Source organism: Ascaphus truei, chromosome 12 (genome assembly GCF_040206685.1).
Source record: "Ascaphus truei isolate aAscTru1 chromosome 12, aAscTru1.hap1, whole genome shotgun sequence".
Classification (NCBI taxonomy): domain Eukaryota; kingdom Metazoa; phylum Chordata; class Amphibia; order Anura; family Ascaphidae; genus Ascaphus; species Ascaphus truei.
Genome location: NC_134494.1, coordinates 36799659 through 36817310, shown reverse-complemented (window position 1 = coordinate 36817310; position 17652 = coordinate 36799659). Strand labels below are relative to the sequence as shown.

The window sequence follows — 17652 nt, the reverse complement described above, 5'->3', positions numbered from 1 at the left end:
AGCGTCACACTCTATTACCCAATCAGAGTGAGGCTGCAATTTCATTGGCTATGGGATGTGGGGAATTGCTTTGGTCACATTGGATTTTTGGGGGGCGAGGAGGTTCTGAGGGGTTCAAATCACTACATGTGAACAGAGAAGTTGTGAAGGGGACTTGGGAGATTGGGAGAATTGTAGGATGCTGCAGCTGCCTGGGTTTTGTTACTGGAAAGTGTATAAGGGGCACATAGGTATGATATGTAAATGTCCGCCTTAAAGCGGCATGTGGGTTTAGGTGTCAGGTTTTGTTGGGTTTTCTTTGTGTTCTGGAGGGAAGCCAGAAGTTGTCAGCAGTTTGCATGTCTATATTGTCCATAATAAAGAAATAGGAGCATTTCATTAACATCTTCAGCCATTTTGGATGCAGGCTGTGTGTGAGGTTGTTGTGGCTGTGTGTGAAGCAGGGTGTGACGTCAAGGCCAGGCCTACCCGTTCGCATAATAGCCACGCCCAGCTGTCGCTCACAGCACACACTGTCCACACGCAAAGTGTGTTTCACGTGCACGAGTATTCGCACACGCGAGCGCGCCAACTATAAAACAAGTCTAAGAAATGCCCATGGAGCAGGGTAAGGCGGTCACAGTAAAGCATTGTCTAAATAATAAGCAGACCCCCCAAAATTTGAATGGGTCCACTGTGCCTATTACAGGCTTTTGACTATTTCGGAACCCGCAATCCGGGTAAACGCCCTGTGATCCCACGCCACCGGGTATTGACTTGAATGCAAAGAAGGGGGGGGGGGGGGCTGTGTTGGTCCTTTCTTCCATGTAGTAACAGAGGAGGGAGAGGGAGTAGCGGGTATGATACCTTTTATTGGAAAAACAAGTAGTTGATATGTTACAAGTTTCCTAACCTCTCAGGATCCTTCATCAGGATTGGCAGAAATACAGATATAATATTGTGTTTCTGTATATCTTCATACCCGATGAAGGACCCTGAGAGGTTGGGAAGCTTTTAACATATCAACTACTTGTTTTTCCAATAAAAGGTATCATACCCGCTACTCCCTCTCCCTCCTCTGTTACTACATTGACTTGAATAACATTTTAACTGCATTGCAATGTGTTTTAACCTGTACCCGAGGTTTGGTGAATTTCCCTTTTTGTTCCCTTGTATCCACCTCCCAACGCCCAATAAGCACGGCAGAAAAACCAAGTTAAAGAGAAATCTCCTTTTGGGGGTGATTCCCGAACCCCCCGATAAGGTAATATACGGGTATCGGAGCTGAATCCGACTTGAATTACGGTAATGCCGACCGAGCGTGTATATCCCTTATTGGAGCTTTGCCATCCAACCCTCCCCCCTGGAGTGAGGAGGCAGTGGACTGAATCGCCATAAGCTACGATCTATATCAGTATTTTAAATCTATTGTAGTTTTCAGTCTAAAAATAAGTATAGCAGGAGGTCCAAAAGAATATTGTGATGCAGTGTTGGATATATTAAACAGGATTTTAAAATCATTACAATTTAATCAGAAAATAAGGCTGAGCGGTTTGCGAAGATTTGTAATATAGATTTTCCTTATCTCGCCCTACGAGTGAGAATCAGTGTATATTTCCTCTTCTTCAGCAGCCACAAAGAAATTAGTAGCAGCTAAAAATATGCCGGCCACTTGGAGGAACTTTTGTGGATCGGTTTATTTGAAGAGTCCCGGGGTCTTTGTGTTAACCCCTTGTTAATCCCCAATCCGTGGCTGGCCCCTGCGGCAGCAAGAGGTTTCTGCTTCTACTTGGATTTCTGCTAAATGTATATTTTTAGGGTTGTGGGGTATGTAGGGAGAGACTCTGTATTACGAAGTGCCGTCACAATTACAGCAGCGTTACGTTTTATCTCTTACAAACTGCCTCCGTGGAGACAAACTTTGTTATTTCGGAAAAACGTTTACGTCAAAACCCATATTTTGTTGTCTGTCTTGGTACAGTATAAAACTGTTTTGGGACTTGGCTCTCATCGCGGCATATTTGGAATTAAGGCCGCATTTATTATTTTCTTTGTATCACTTGGGTTTCACCCATAGGCTCTTCCACGATCAAAAGGAGATCATTTGTAACGTTTACTGTAGTATTTGCTTTTTTCCGCAGTAATTTTAACAAATGACTCATTGAAATAATCCCATAAAAATATTGCTCCCTTTAAGTCGATAAAACGTCCTAATGCAACGAAATCTGGAATAACCGTTGTAAAAGTCATTTTTTCTTTTTTGATATGTACCTTTCCCTACAGACGTCTGTTGTGTTGATGAATAGAGCCCTGGATTTAGAAGTTGGCTGATACACGATGCCCAGTCCTCCTCTATGTTCTGGAAAGCAGTGAATTGCTCATGTCTATAAGAAGGAAGAATGGCTCATGGAATTCCCTCGCAAGGCAAAGTTACCGTAACGGTCGACGAATACAGTTCCAATCCGACCCAGGCATTCACCCACTACAACATCAACCAAAGCCGGTTCCAGCCGCCACATGTGCATATGTAAGTAGATCGGTTTTGGCGGTGGGTCACGCATCACGAGTCGTACACGGCCGCAGAAAACGTTGTACGGGTTTTCTTAACATCGCTGCTCGGGTCCACAGTGCATCGCAGCGCAAGGTGTTAAGCAAAACCGCGCTATATTTTAAGATTCTGAAAAATGTATTCATAGCACTAACCCGTTTTCTTTGTTTTTAAAAGTTCCTAAAGATCGAGCGATGTGCATTTCACCCAATTTTTCTTTTTCTATGGAAATCCGTGTTGACTTTTTGAACCCATCATTGCTTGTTTTTACGCAGGGCGCGGTATCCCAGGAGTAGGAAATCAGACAGGACATAGTTTTAAGAGAGTGGAACTACCTACCAAAAATGTGTATATTGTATATATTTTTTTAGTCTATCTTCAATGAATTGCAGCATTTTCCTACATCTAGCAGATCACTGCGTTCATCTTCTAACCAGTGATTTAACCTTCAACCCCTTGGGATTTCCTTGGAAATCGTAGCCATTTTAACACCTTCAAGAAGCCTGGAAAACACAGTTTATTGCTGGCCTCTCTGGCGATGAAAGGACATCTTCCTTTTTTTTGTTTCTAAGAGAGCAGTTTCTAGGTATTTTAAGAGATTTCTAAATGTTAATATTCCATACTTTTTCAGCAGAAAAATCACTGGATCAAAACATGAGTAATTGTTGAGGAGGACTTGAATACAATTCCTGTAGAGTTTGAATAGTTGCTTTTAATTTGAGCTCATCCTGACAATTTCTGATGTCTTTAGGATACAAATGAAGCGTGTGTGCGCTGCATAGAAAAATTGGTGCAGTGATGTGTGCTCATCTCTTGAATAAATAAATGAAACCCCTGAATTTATGCCGCTCAGACAAAACTCTATTCTTTTTCTTCAGCCGTTTATCTTATTATTCGCTTTCTAAATGCCAAAGGGGAGTCGGCCTGCAGGTACGGGCAGAATAATGTCACTATTAATGTTTTAATTGTACGGACAAAATAACGCCATTTATAAAGTTGGTAGCGACAGACGTGGAAACAAGGTCATTGTTTTATGTAGGACTTTCGTTAACCTTTTTTTTATTTTTCTGCTAAACTGTTAGAGACTGGTTATTGCATTTCCTGAAGGTCGGCAATAACTTGTCCACTTGTCACTGCAGTAAAGAGACTTATGTGACATCCTCACCTCCTGGCATAGATCATTTATCACTCACGTAGACCTCTATAGTTTACCTAAGCAACCTCCTATTAGCTGCTCCTGTGCCACAAACTCCGGCAGGTATTACTTTTCTGCTTGGAACCACTTGCCCCCATGAAGCTGGGATCCCGTCCTTGGCTTGTGTCGGGGACACCTCGTTGAGGGCTGTGCTGTCCTAATGTCTTATAGTGGAACAGTATGATCTCTAAGAACTACATAAAAACAGCTTGACCAAGTGAAATATATTGTTACTAAATGAATGTTGTCATCTGCAGTGATGCCTGATGTATTGGTGGTCTCGTGTAATACGTTGTGTGTGTGTGTGTGTGCGTGTGCGTGTGTGTGCGCGCGTTAGGCTTTGCCTATAGTGCCGGCGACGGTGGCACGATGGGTGACGTCGCCGTCGCCACCGGCGAAAGTTATGTTTCGCTGGTCGGCCGCATCGCGGGATTCCCGCAATTTGATTTGTTCAAGGGCCGTCACGTGACGCGATGGCCCTTGAAAAATCAAATTTTGCCGGCGGCGGGTTTTCGCGACGGCGCTCCGTCGCATGTCGCCGTCGCGTGCACTATAAGCGCAAGCGGCAGCGGAAATGCTTTTGTTTTTGGGCGAATTCGCGTCGCCGGCACTATAAGCACGGCCTTCGTATCAGGCAAAGCCCTTGTCTTGATGCAGCTTTCATTGGGTTTGTTTGACTGCAGGAGATAGGTTATCCCTAGATAATGTTCTCATTAACTCCTTCCATGCCAAACGGGGCTGCAATACTGTAGACCAGGGGTGACCACCTGCAGTCCTCAAGAGCTACCAACAGGTGAGGTTTTCAGGATATTCCTGCTTCAGCACAACCGGCGCAGTCTTTGATGCCACCTGTGCTGAAGCCGGGATATCCTGAAAACCTGATGTGTTGGTGGCTCTTGGGGACTGGATTAGGCACTCTCCGGCTGTAGACTTTCCACAGGTTAAGGAAGCGGCAAGATACAAAATATTCGGCTGTTTTTGAATATTCATGTCCATTTATGTCAGAGAAAAATTATCACTTTCTATAAGAAAAAGCCAAGCAATAATGCGAAATAATAAAGGGGCGATGTGTCAAATCCAATTTTGCCCTAAAGTAACCGCTGAGGTCATGTTAAAGGGGCACCCACTAAGCTGACCAAGAAACAGCATTCTGTAAATGTAACCTCCCTTTCAGCAAAGATTTGGCAGTTTTTGCTTACTTGGAAATTCGGCAGAAACCCCTTTTCGTTGGGACCTGTGAATGGAGGGGGGGGGGGAGCTGATTGGGGATGTCTGTCAGCGAGCCCAGTCCTTATCTGTCCTGTATATGTCGGCCCCTCTGTCACTGAGAGGGTTAACACTGCGTGTTACAGATCAAGTTTGTTACATTGTGACACTGAGGAGTTAAACAGGATGGCTGTGTGTGGATATAGCTGCATGTGTTTGTTACGCGTATAGTGAAGCATCTTTTCTGCATTGTGCTCTAAGAATAACCTGCGACACCAAAGTCTCTTAAACAATAAACCGCCTGTCTATGTCACTCAGAGCTGTATACTGTATACTGCCTGGAACATCTGAAGGATCAGTCCCACCTAGGAGCAAAGTGTTCTAATTCCAGTGGCATGGCTCAATTCTGTGTGATTTATGCCCTTTTTTCTTTAATACACATATGACCTTTGCACAAATTGTGAAGTTATTAGGTGAGCTGAGACTTGGGAGAAGATTGATTTCACTTGGTTGTGCCCTTTTTGTCTGTCACTGTGTATTCAAAACAGAACATGTTTTCGCTTCAACCTAAGAGTAGGTAGGGCAGTGTTTTCCAACCAGGGTTCCTATGAACCCTTGGGTTCCCCGGGCATCCCTAAAGCGTTCCCTGCAATTATTTGAAAATTGTATCATATACAGAAGAATTTACTATGCATCTGATCTCAGACACGCTATTAGAGAGGATTGGGGTTCCTTACAAATCATCTGATCTCAGACGCGCTATTAGAGAAGGTTGGGGTTCCTTACAATGCATCGGATCTCAGACACACTATTAGAGAGGATTGGGGTTCCTTACAATGCATCTGATCTCAGACGCGCTATTAGAGAGGGTTGGGGTTCCTTACAATGCATCTGATCTCAGACATGGTATTATAGAAGGTTGGGGTTCCTTACAATGCATCTGATCTCAGACATGGTATTACAGAGGGTTGGGGGTTCCTCAGAATTTCACTTATGGTCCCTTAACAAAAAAAGGTTGGAAACCATTGAGGTAGGGACAAGTAAGGTGCATGAAGGGAGTAATGGGTAGTAAACACCCTTGATAAAGCACACGTTACGAAACGTACGTCGGGTTGATTAATTGAGACGTCTGTGGTCTGCGGCAAGCAAACAGAATGGCTCCACAGCACGATGCCATAGAATCCCAGTCTTTACTGATGCATGATTTTGCAATCCCCTACTTACACTGGCGACACACTTTATTCGAGCTCGGCTAGTCCCACGAATTCGGGTATACCCGGGTGTATTGAGGTTTGTGACTGTTTTCTGCCCGAGTGCATTGAGGTATTTTCCAGGCAGGGATTGAAGCATTTTATTCCCGCTGGCTGCAATACTGCACAGTATATATATATATATACTGCATTACAATTCATGAATTTATGCCATCTGGTAGACACGCGAAGCATTGCAGCCTATTAAATCCTAATCATTATCATTTAACAGATCAGCCGCCCGTCAGCCAGGCATGAACCCAGGCTGGGAAGGCAAACGCAACGGGGCTTGTCAGAGGTGAGGAGCGGCGCATTCCAGGTATCTGCCAGGTACATACTGGGTATTTGCTCGAATAAAGTGTGTCGGTGCAGTACCTTACAGACACTCTATTCACCTGTCCTTTGATTTTATATACGTCTCAATGTATATATTTTACCGTGTGCATATGGCTTGTGTATTTAATAGCTTGGCTTCTCGGGGGGGGGGGGGGGGGGTAGGTGGTTCTGCCATGTTCTCTGTGATTTTGAATGGGCCTCCCTGCAAAATTCCAGTGGTTGTCTCCTGTACTTTACCTTATCGCTCCCAGCTAACGATGAGCGTGGCACGGGTCTGAACGCACTGCACAGACGTTACGTGCTGACACACTTACTCTACCCTTTGGATAGCCTCAGGCTGTTGTATTGTGCTGGCCTACACTCTCCATGTAGACCCACAGTAATTTGTTTCCCCGTTATATACAGCGTACTCCGATTTTACCTATCCAAATATGTCAGACTTGGATGAGATATAAACCTTGGGGATAACTGGTCGTATAGCGACTCACTGTCCCATCTAATCAGCGTCCCAGCTCTCCTACCTACCAGTGACCTCACGTGGTACTTATTCCACGCTCTGCCATTGGGGGCTTGTCTTCTAGCTTAACCTAGGTCTGTACTGACTGCTGCACAGCTAAACGTACCCTCACCCTGTGACAGATGCAAACTGGATAGTAGGTTTATTTTGGACCTATGAGTTAACTCCACTTATCTTTCACACACTGACCTTTTGCTTTCTTACATTGTGTGTGCGTATGTGTGTGTGTGTATATATCTCTATCTCATATATATATTAATATAATATATATCATCTTGGGTTTTCCCCACCCTCAGGCAGCCTTCCTGAGTGACAGGGGTGGAGATGGAACTTGGTCTGTATGCAGCCAATCCGGGTGCAGACCTTGTGCCCTCCCCCTCTGTGCTAGGGAGGAGGCATGCCAAATTAGAGTCACTCAAAGTCTCTCCCTTCTGGGAGTGAGACGTGCTTTCAGCTCCTTAGGGGGCTGAAGAGAATAACAAGAAGGATTGCAAGGCCTCAATTCTGAGAAGAGGCCAGACTGCATTCACTGTAATACCATCTGAGTGGCTGCTATGCAATAAAGAGGACCCTGTTTCATATACCCCTGTCTGAGTCTACAGTCTATTGGGTAGGGGTATGAATGATGACTTTCAAAGTGGGGACTGTCTCCAGCCACGCTGAAGCCTGCAGTGAATGGAGGCGTTGTACCAGATAAAGAAGAACACAGCCTGAAGGCATCCAAAAGCCTGTCCTGTTTCCCCATACCAACGCGGACCCTCAACATCTCCTTGAACCTAAGCAGGCGGAGCAATATATATATATATATTTATATATATATATATATATATATTACCCCTTCCCCCTTATTTATTTTAGTTACTTCTCGTTTTCACGTATGTCCTGGGCACAGAGTTATGATGACAAATACATGGTTACATGAGTGAACAGGGTATACATTATATACAAGACTTTGCATGCACAGTTAGAGATAATATATATTATAGGCGTATGTAACAGTTACAGACCAGATTAAAATGTGAGATAGCTTTAGTTTTGAAAGAATTTAGACTGGTTGTGGCTGTGAGAGTCTCCGGTAGGTTGTTCCAGTTTTGGGGTGCACGGTAAGAGGAGGAGGAGCGGCCGGATACTTTGCTGAACCTTGGGACCATGAACAGTCTTTTTGGAGTCAGATCTCAGATAAGTGCTGCATGTGGTAGGGCTGAGGAGCTTGTTCAGATAGGTGGGTAGCTTGCTCAGAAATCCACTGCGCGTGAATACAGAGGCCGGAGCCTTTGCTCCCGCACGCTCTATAGACAGCCTCACAGAGGCACATCTGTGATCGCGCCGCTTGCGCCCTCCTGCGTGCAGTCGCGATCACCATGGCCGCAGCCATAGTCCAAATACAGTATGCTGTGAAGACGCCTGTGCTAGGGAAAGATGTTGGCTCCATCCATATTACTGGAGCTCAGATCTTCACTGACATGAAGAATAAGCATCACGGCATATTGAATAAGGGGCCCACGTTTCATCCCGCCCCCATCTAGAGCAGTCGGGGTCCGTGCAAAGTTAGATTGCGCATGGGCAATTGTCAGAGGGGAAACACAACAGTGGTTTCCAGGGGAATGAGCGTCCCTGGAAACCGCTGCCACTGGCGCTATATATTCCAGCCACTAACAGCAGCACATGACACATATCAAATACATGCATGCGCAATCTAAGGCTTTGGACATGGTCAGGCAGATGGCGCTGAGCCGCGCTGAGGCAGCGGACTTACCCCCGGCACCCTTAAGGAGGGCGGCTTTAAGAGGCACTTCCGCAGGCGTGCGGAGGAGACGGATCAATTTAAGTTTTGCCGCTGAGTGGAGGGCCGGTCACGTGAGCAGTTTGCCCAATGAGGGCAAACCAGCTCCGTGACGTCACTGGCCCGCCCCCGGACGGCGCACGCACCAAGGCCAGGGAAAGCACCCGCTTTCCCTCAGCCTCCGCACGGCTGCAGTCTCGATGGACTCAGCCTAACTTTGCACGGACCCTGACTGCTCTAGATGGAGGGCAGGCCCGACGCCTGACGTCATTGGGCATTCGGAGGAGAGATTCAATCAGGGACTTGCCCTTTGCACGTGCGCACTACAGGCAGTCCTCGGTTATCCGACACAATGCGTTACTCAAAATGGCGTTGTAAAGCGAAACACGTTTTCCCATAGGAACACTGTTTAAATGAAAAGTTCCGTTCCTGAAGGCATTTTTAACACTAAAATTCTCCAATATTTTATGCAGGCAATAAGATATGCAGCACACACATACATTATATAGTGTATATACTGTATTATATATATAATTTAACATAATAAATAATATATTATATAGTATAATATAATATTATATAGTATAATATTATATATACGCTCTTATGACGCTTTGCAACGTTGTTTATGTGAATGTGTATATATATATACACACATACACAACGTTGCAAAGCGTCGTAAGAGCGCTGGATAAGCCATTTTGGCGTTGTAAAAATGAATATAGGTACGCATTGCATAGCGTTGGATAAGCCATTAGTTGTAAAGCGAAGAGTTGTAAAATGAGGACTGCCTGTACAGCTGTTATAATGCTGTTTGGCTTCGCGTTGAACGGTCCCTTCTTTTAGTAGGGATGTGGTGTGGTGCCCAGTGCTATCTGGGTTAATTGTAATGTTACTGAGGGTGACATATCACACATGCGTACTTGTCATTCCCATGAGCACACATCTGCCCTTACCTGCGCTATGTTTATCTGTTTGTTGCGTGTTGTCAGTTAGTTTGAGAGAGAACCGAGTGAGGTCCGACACTTTGCCCCTGATACTCGTGACTGCCATATGTGCTGAATAAATCTATTTTTGCTGATACTTGGAGATTGCTGCGGATTTTCTAGAAAAGCTAGCTTAATAAACATAAATTGCAGTGAAGAGATTTGGACACAAGCACTCAACATAAATTTAATCGGAGAAATGATGGTTTATAAAATAACCGATTCAAATAGGACGCCTGTATCCAACAGCCTGCAATGTCCCTGTGTGGCTTTTATACATTTCTGTACTGTAACATGCAGAAGAGGCGTGTTTCCTTTCTCTCCCCACACATGCCGATATCTCGGGCAGGCAGGACCGCCCCGGTGCCTGTTGTTAGAAAGATCGATGGAAATTAATGTAGTGATGTTGACATGCACGGTCATTTGTCTGCACTTCCTCACTGTCAGAGAAGCCCGGCAATGTATTGTGAAGCAGGTCCCCCTAACAGCCAAGAGCTTTCCAACAAATCCACTGCAAGGCCACACGTGGAGTGGGAGGCTGCAGTCCCCGATACCATCCCACCTGGGTCTTTATAAGGCTGCTAACCCCCCCCACCCCCCAAGTATTTTGCGTTATTTGTGCCTTACATTAAAGTTGACACTTGACTTGTGCAGCAGAAGTTTCAGGCGAGTGACAGGGTCAATATTTTGTAAGCACGAATTTTAACCTCCCTTTCTTTGTGTGTGTGCAGCTGGCCGCTCTGGGATAAGAAGGGTTAATGGCGACCCTCTGCCATTTATAAGCGGCTGCCCTCTAATACAAGTGCCCACCTCATGATGTTTGCCTCCCCTTGCATTAATTCACAAACGCAGGGGTTTTCAACTCCAGTTCTCAAGACCCCCCCACCCCCCAAACAGGTTAGGTTTTAAGGCTATCTCTGCTTCAGCACAGGTGGCTCATTTAGAGGTTCAGTCAGACTGAGCCTCTGTTTGAGCCACCCGTGCTGAAGCAAGGACTGATTGAGCCACCTGTGCTGAAGCAGGGATATCCTGAAGACTTGATCTGCCGGGCGGTCTTGAGGACTGGAGTTGAGAATCCTTGCACTAACACAAGCGCGCTCACACAGTAAACACACACACACACACACACACACACACACACACACACACACACACACACACACACACACACACACACGCTACTATACAATGACATCTCACAGCCTCACATAGGCTTATATACCGGTATATACTGCTGCCATTGGAAGCCGGTGCTTATCTGGGTGCTACACCCCTGCCAGCTCCATCTGGCGGTGTAAGGGTTACTCTTGTTTTCCAAGCTGCCATTTCCTTGGCCTCTCGTCGCATCAAATCGGGACTGGTGCCTACTAGAGTGTTGTTATTTGTCCTCTGAGGCCCAGCAGGGAAGATTGTGCTTCACCTCCTACCACATAAAGCCTCTCTGCTGGAAGCATTGCAGGGAACACTTCCAGTGTAATGACGTGAGGGATGGATGCAATAAAGTTGCACATTCAAAATTAATTAGTTTGAAATGGGAAAGAAAAACCGTAAACCATCCAGATAGTAAGAGCCTGGATGTAAATGGGGGAAGTGTCAGCGTTGGTGATGAAATCCGGGAGATTTGGGACTCTGGGCCAAAGAACTGTATTTTAGTATTGACGGTCATCGATGAGACTCCATTGCAGCCTACGAGAGGACGAGTGCTAAATGTCAGTGAGACTCCAAATCCGAGAGACTCACACAACATGGATAAACTATGGGGCACTGCTGTTCCATTACAGTCTAATGGGTGTTTGGTTCAAAACCCTAAAATGTCTAACATTTCTGTGGGGAATAATACACCATGGTGAGCAAACCCTGCTACTATAATGGTTAGCAAGGAGCACAGCTGGGTTGAAAATCTGCAGGAAGAGTCCTGTAGAAAAAATGAATGAAGGGCACAACTCCGTTCTAAAACTGAGGGTGGTTTATTGAATAAGTGCACAGGGACAGAAACACAGCCCACACACCGACATGTTTCGTCCCACGGGACTTTATCAAGTTTTAGAACGGAGTTGTGCCCTTCATTCATTTTTTCTACAGGACTCTTCCTGCAGATTTTCAACCCAGCTGTGCTCCTTGCTTCTCTACATTCTGGTTCCTTCTATCAGGACTGCACGCAGTGGAACTTCACCTGGATGGATTTCGTATTCCTATACACTTAATGGAAAGGTAATGGGCATTAGCCCTCATGTAATGCTACCTTGGTCCCTATTTAGGGAGGTGTATATGTTAAGGGGGGTAAGCAGGGTAAACCATATCTGCGGTAGTCGTGCTGACTGACCGCTAGGTCCCATGTATATGTCCCCCCTTAACTCTGTATTATACAATGATGGAATGATTTATTGAAGTTCCCATCTATCTATATGTTGATATACAGCTTGTGAGTCCATACACGTGTATGAGCGTCAATCTTTACGTATATACATACTATAATGGTTACTTTACGCAGGTACTGTGCCTTTTTGGGAGTCTTGTTCCTAATAGACACCAGCTGCACCCGTCGGTGTCCATGTGCGACGGTTGAAAAGCGCTCACCTATCTATCGCGATGTCTTGTACTGCGCATTCACAGAGCCGTACCCTGCGCCTATGCATCCGATTTGTCCCATGCAGCCACGTGGTTGAAACCAAAAGACCCGCTGGTAATGAAATCGTTGGGCTTGATCGTGTGCTTAATACATTAACCATTGGAGTGCTGGAAGACCCATGGTTCCTGGGTGCCACGGGTGTAGTGATCGCGTGGTCATGGGCAGGACCCCTAGGACATGATCAAAAACGAGCATTTTGTGTCACGACGCATTCCTGGAAGTTATTCGTCCCTTGGGTTCCAGTTCAGGGCACGCCTTGGGACACATGATTACAAAATACATTTGATAAAACAATTATATCAGATCAATATTCGCCTTATTGAGTGTGTGTATAGAACCATGCATGAACCTGCCACGGTTTGCATTTAGTACATTACATACGCTAAGATACCCCCATTATACTCCATTTCCCAATACAATTGTTATTTCCTCTAAATGAAATAATGTTTCTGCAGCCTAATAATTAGAGGATTAAATCACTTTGAATCGGGGTTGGGGGGGGAGTTCCTTCTAATTCCATATTACCTACTGGCAATTATAGACCTCTCCTGTGAGATTTTCTAGCTCTGCTTTATTGGAAGGAAACCGTAAAGGAGAGGACACAGACACCATGCGGTGAGAAATCACGAGGAGGCTACCATTGTCTGATATCTGTGCAACGAGAATAAATATATGGACATGTATCTATTTGGTGAATTACATTGAAATTTGCTGTGGAAGTCAGTTGCTGTAGTGCAGAGTTAATGAGTACTTTTAGTTTTGGGTAATACCAGTTTTATTTGGACTAACGATGGATATTATCACACACAGCTTTTGAGGTTCTCTCTCCTCAGGACCAGCTTAACATGGATGTAGAAACCCAAGATAACAATGTAAGACAGATGAAGTACAGTAGAGAAGTCATGGCAGGGGGGATAATATACAGACAGGGCAATAAATGGGTGAAAGTGATGGTGAGAAATATGGATATCTACTGTATTTGATAAATTCAGCATCAGTAGAATTAGTTTCAGGGACAACCTGTTTAACATTAGGTTTGTGATTAATATGCGCATTATCTGTGACTTCCGGGAAGTATTTGTGTTCATATTACCTTCCATCCTGCTTTTTTTGCTAGTGATTCTGATCTCCTGTTAGACTGCGTAATGTTACTGGAAGGATTCCACCGCACCAACTTCCATTTCACTTACTTATTTTTATACCGTCTTTGTTTTCATTCTTTATGGTGAATAGATGCTTCTGTGAGTACAGGAGTAACACTGACTGTGAGCTGCTTTTTGTGTTCTTTACAAAACAATGATTAGATGTTGCATACAAGTATACTATTTCTTTTTCTCTCTCTCTCTCTTTCTCTCTCTCTTTCGCTCTCTCTCGCACTCTCTCTCTTTCTCTCTCTCTCTTTCTCTCTCTCTCTCTCTCTTTCTCTCGCTCTTTCTCTCTCTCTCTCTCTCTCTCTCTCTCTCTCTCTCTCTCTCTCTCTCTCCTCTCTCTCCTCTCTCTCCTCTCTCCTCTCTCTCCTCTGTCTCTCTCTCTCTCAGTCTCTCTCTCAGTCGCTCTCTCTGTCACTCTCTGTCACTCTCTGTCTCTCTGTCTTTCATCCGTATGTCCTCTTAATCTGTTTTAATACTGTTTCTCTACATCCCAAGTTGTAACACTCCTTTAATTATCTTTTTGTGTTCTTTACAAAACAATGATTAGATGGTGCATACAAGTTTACTATTTCTTTTTCACTCTCTCTCTTTCTCGCTCTCTCTCTCGCTCTCTCTCGCAGTCTCTCTCGCTCTCTCTCTCTCTCTCTCTCTCTCTCTCTCTCGCTCTCGCTCGCTCTCTCTCGCTCTCGCTCTCTCTCGCTCTCTCTCTCTCTTTCTCTCTCTCTCTTTCTCTCTTTCTCTCTTTCTCTCTTTCTCTCTTTCTCTCTTTCTCTCTTTCTCTCTTTCTCTCTTTCTCTCTTTCTCTCTTTCTCTCTTTCTCTCTTTCTCTCTTTCTCTCTTTCTCTCTCTCTCTCTCTCAGTCTCTCAGTCTCTCATCCTTATGTACTCTTGATCTGTTTTAATACTGTATCTCTACTTCCCAAGTTGTAACACTCCTTTAATTATCTCTGCTTCAGGGTAGACCCCATCCCATATGACACTCCAAAACCAGCCGGCCACACGCGTTTTGTCTGCGTCTCCGACACACACTCCAGAACAGATGGCATCCAGATGCCATACGGTGACATCCTTCTCCACACTGGTGATTTTACGGAGCTGGGGCTGCCGTCCGAGGTTAAGAAGTTTAATGACTGGTTAGGTAAGAATCTATTGCTACTTGGTGACCCCAATTAACCTATTCTGGCCATGTGTCACTCATTGTCTTGTCTTTGAATTTAAGCACTTGACCCAGCTTTGTTGGTTGCTTTTATATGATTTCTATTGCACCGTTTAATGATTTTGCAATTAAAGTTAAATAAAGGCACAATTAGGGGAATTCATCAGAGTTTTCTTTCTGTTTTTTTTTTTTTTGCACATATGTAAAAATATAAATGTTCCCCACACAGATTAACCCTTTGATTCATGAACTCTTTATTTTAGAATATTGAGAAATATATAACATTAATGCTTCAGCATCAAATGACTTTATTATTAAAAGGCCCAGAAATAAATTGATATTACGAATAGGGGGGTTATTCTTATTAATTAAACTGTGAAACATATTTACTTTAATTGGAGTTTCTGTGGGATAGCGCCCCCATCAGCACTATCACAGTTTAATCAATAACTCCTAGTGATATTTGTTACCCGTATAAACAAATGGGCATTGTAATGGGCGATGTAAAGCAACAATCCCATATTGTAATGTTATTATTTTTTTTTTACATTAATGGAGATGAAAATAGCGTGTTTCAGCCCTGCTTCCCATCTGTCATTTTATATATATATGCAGTGTTCGACAAACCTATACATTTGCACGCCCCGGGCGAGTGGATTTAACATCGTGGCGAGCTCCTATTGGCCCAAGCAGCACTCGTGTGGTACTAGGTGGCGAGTAGATTTTTTTGTTTGGCGAGTAGATTTTTTGGCGATTTGTCGACCACTGTATATATGGGTATCGAACCGGGGGAACTGCAACTTAAAATATATTTGTCGGCGCCTGATTTAAAAAAAAAAAAAAAAAAGCCATAAATCATTTTAACTGCAGACATATTGGTGATGTTTGGTCTTGGAAGGAATGATCTTTATTGGATCGTACATGTTAGAATGATATTTCCATATATATAATAATAAATCAAAAATACCCGTTTTGTAACAAATTAGCATGAACCTGTTACTATTGTGTAGTATTCTTGGAAAGGATTTTCAAGTGCGACTCTCCTACTTTTTATGTTGTACGTTGACCACGAAATTCACTTATTCAGCAGATAACTGACATAAGGAAAAATCCGTACAGCAAGCACAATGGCGTATGTGTCAGAAAATATTCTGTATAACTGTTTGCCCCACGGACACAATTGGGAATATAAGAATGGGCTTTTTCTTAGCTGGACGTTGTAACTATTTTACCAGCATAGATTTGCGTCTGTTGGCATTTGGCTAAATCCAAAATGTTCCGCTGCCCTGATAAATAATCTATATTGGTTTTACATCAAAGTCTCCCAGACCGCACGCAGAATGACCTCTGTGGTCACTTAGTGACTGCAGAGGTCTGCAGAGATAATTTATTTGCATTGTTTTGATATGAACATGCCTCCTGGGTCTTGTAACTGCTGGAAGTCACTTGACCTTGGCAATTGTTAAATGGTTTAAACACCGTTGGTTTAAATAATTGTTTTCATTTGCTCGGTAGCCTGGCTGACCCCAAAGGAGGGGAGCTGTTCTCTTTCCAAGAAGTGATCTTCTTACAGTTCAGTTCTCACAAAGCAAAAGGACACAGTCTCCGGAACAGAGGCTTCTTTTCACGCTGTTCTGTTCCTCGCTTCCTGCAGGAACGGGGGACTTTGCGGGATCATGTTTTTTTGCTTCTGGAATAGTTCATGTTAAAAAAAGTAAAATCCGTCCTGATTTTAGGAAAGGTTCTCTCTCTTTGTTGCGTACACCAGGCGTTCGATTGTAAGCGCTTTGTGACCGATCCATGGAACCTGGAGAGTTTTTCCTTGGACTGGTTTACGTCAATCGTGCGCGTCGCGGGGATAAATTGGTTGCACCATCGGGGCAGCAGTTTACAGGTATACCCCGGTTTAAGGACACTCACTTTAAGTACACTCGCGAGTAAGGATATATCGCCCAATAGGCAAACGGTAGCTCACGCATGCGCCTGTCAGTACGTCCTGAACAGCAATACCGGCTCCCTACCTGTACCGAAGCTGTGCGCAAGCGGGGAGACTATAGAGCCTGTTACACATGCGTTATTTACATCAGTTATGCACGTATATGACGATTGCAGTACAGTACATGCATCAATAAGTGGAAAAAAGGTAGTGCTTCACTTTAAGTACATTTTCGCTTTACATACATGCTCTGGTCCCATTGCGTACGTTAATGCGGGGTATGCCTGTACTTTGAATCCGGTTGAAAACGGTTGATTTTATTTTTGCTGAAGAATGTTATACTTCATTGTTCTTGGCTTGGAAGGAGGCGGCGTTTTGGTTTATAACAGATTACGCCAAATGTACTGACTATTGTGGTGCTTTTTTTTAGTAGATACTAAATTCTTACTTTAGGCACTATAGACAGGGAGGTGTTTTAGGGTTAGATCTGAATGACAAACATTAGTGAACTTAAGTATTTTATATTATATTTCAATGTTTAATGTTTGTGAACATGATCATCTAAGACATTGAAGGGGTTTGTCTTCCTCTCACTACGGGCTCTATATAGTATTAAGGCATTTTTGGAACAAAACTGCACCATTTTCGTCCTGTACCTACTGTATGCATCAAAGCATTTTGCTAAAATGTTGCCGGTCTGTCCCAGCATGCACCTCGGGGACAGTCAGTGGGAGGAGTTACATGGAGCACAGATTATAATGAGATGTATCACATTCTGCGCCTCTGTCCCAGTTTGCACCTTGGGGAGAGTTAGTAGGAGGAGTTGGGGGAGTTACATGGTGCACAGATTATAATGAGATGTATCTGATTCTGCATCTCTGCCCCAGCTTGCACATTGGGGAGAGTCAGTAGGAGTTGGGGGAGTTACATGGTGCACACATTATAATGAGATGTATCACATTCTGTGACACACTTTCTGT

General features: G+C 44.1%; 1 protein-coding gene across 7 annotated transcripts in view; it reads left to right on the top strand.

The window, feature by feature from the left end:
* The window catches only part of MPPED2 (metallophosphoesterase domain containing 2), a 102016-nt gene that overhangs the window by 11501 nt on the left and 72863 nt on the right, over positions 1-17652 (top strand). For all 7 annotated transcript variants that reach the window (XR_012787604.1, XM_075567316.1, XM_075567320.1 and 4 more), the window contains exons 2-3: positions 2263-2506; positions 14537-14718. Coding sequence is in view for 6 of the 7 variants with exons in the window: in XM_075567316.1 (XP_075423431.1) it covers positions 2379-2506; positions 14537-14718 (310 nt within the window). In the remaining variant the exon portion in view is untranslated. The remainder of the gene's footprint in view (positions 1-2262; positions 2507-14536; positions 14719-17652) is intronic.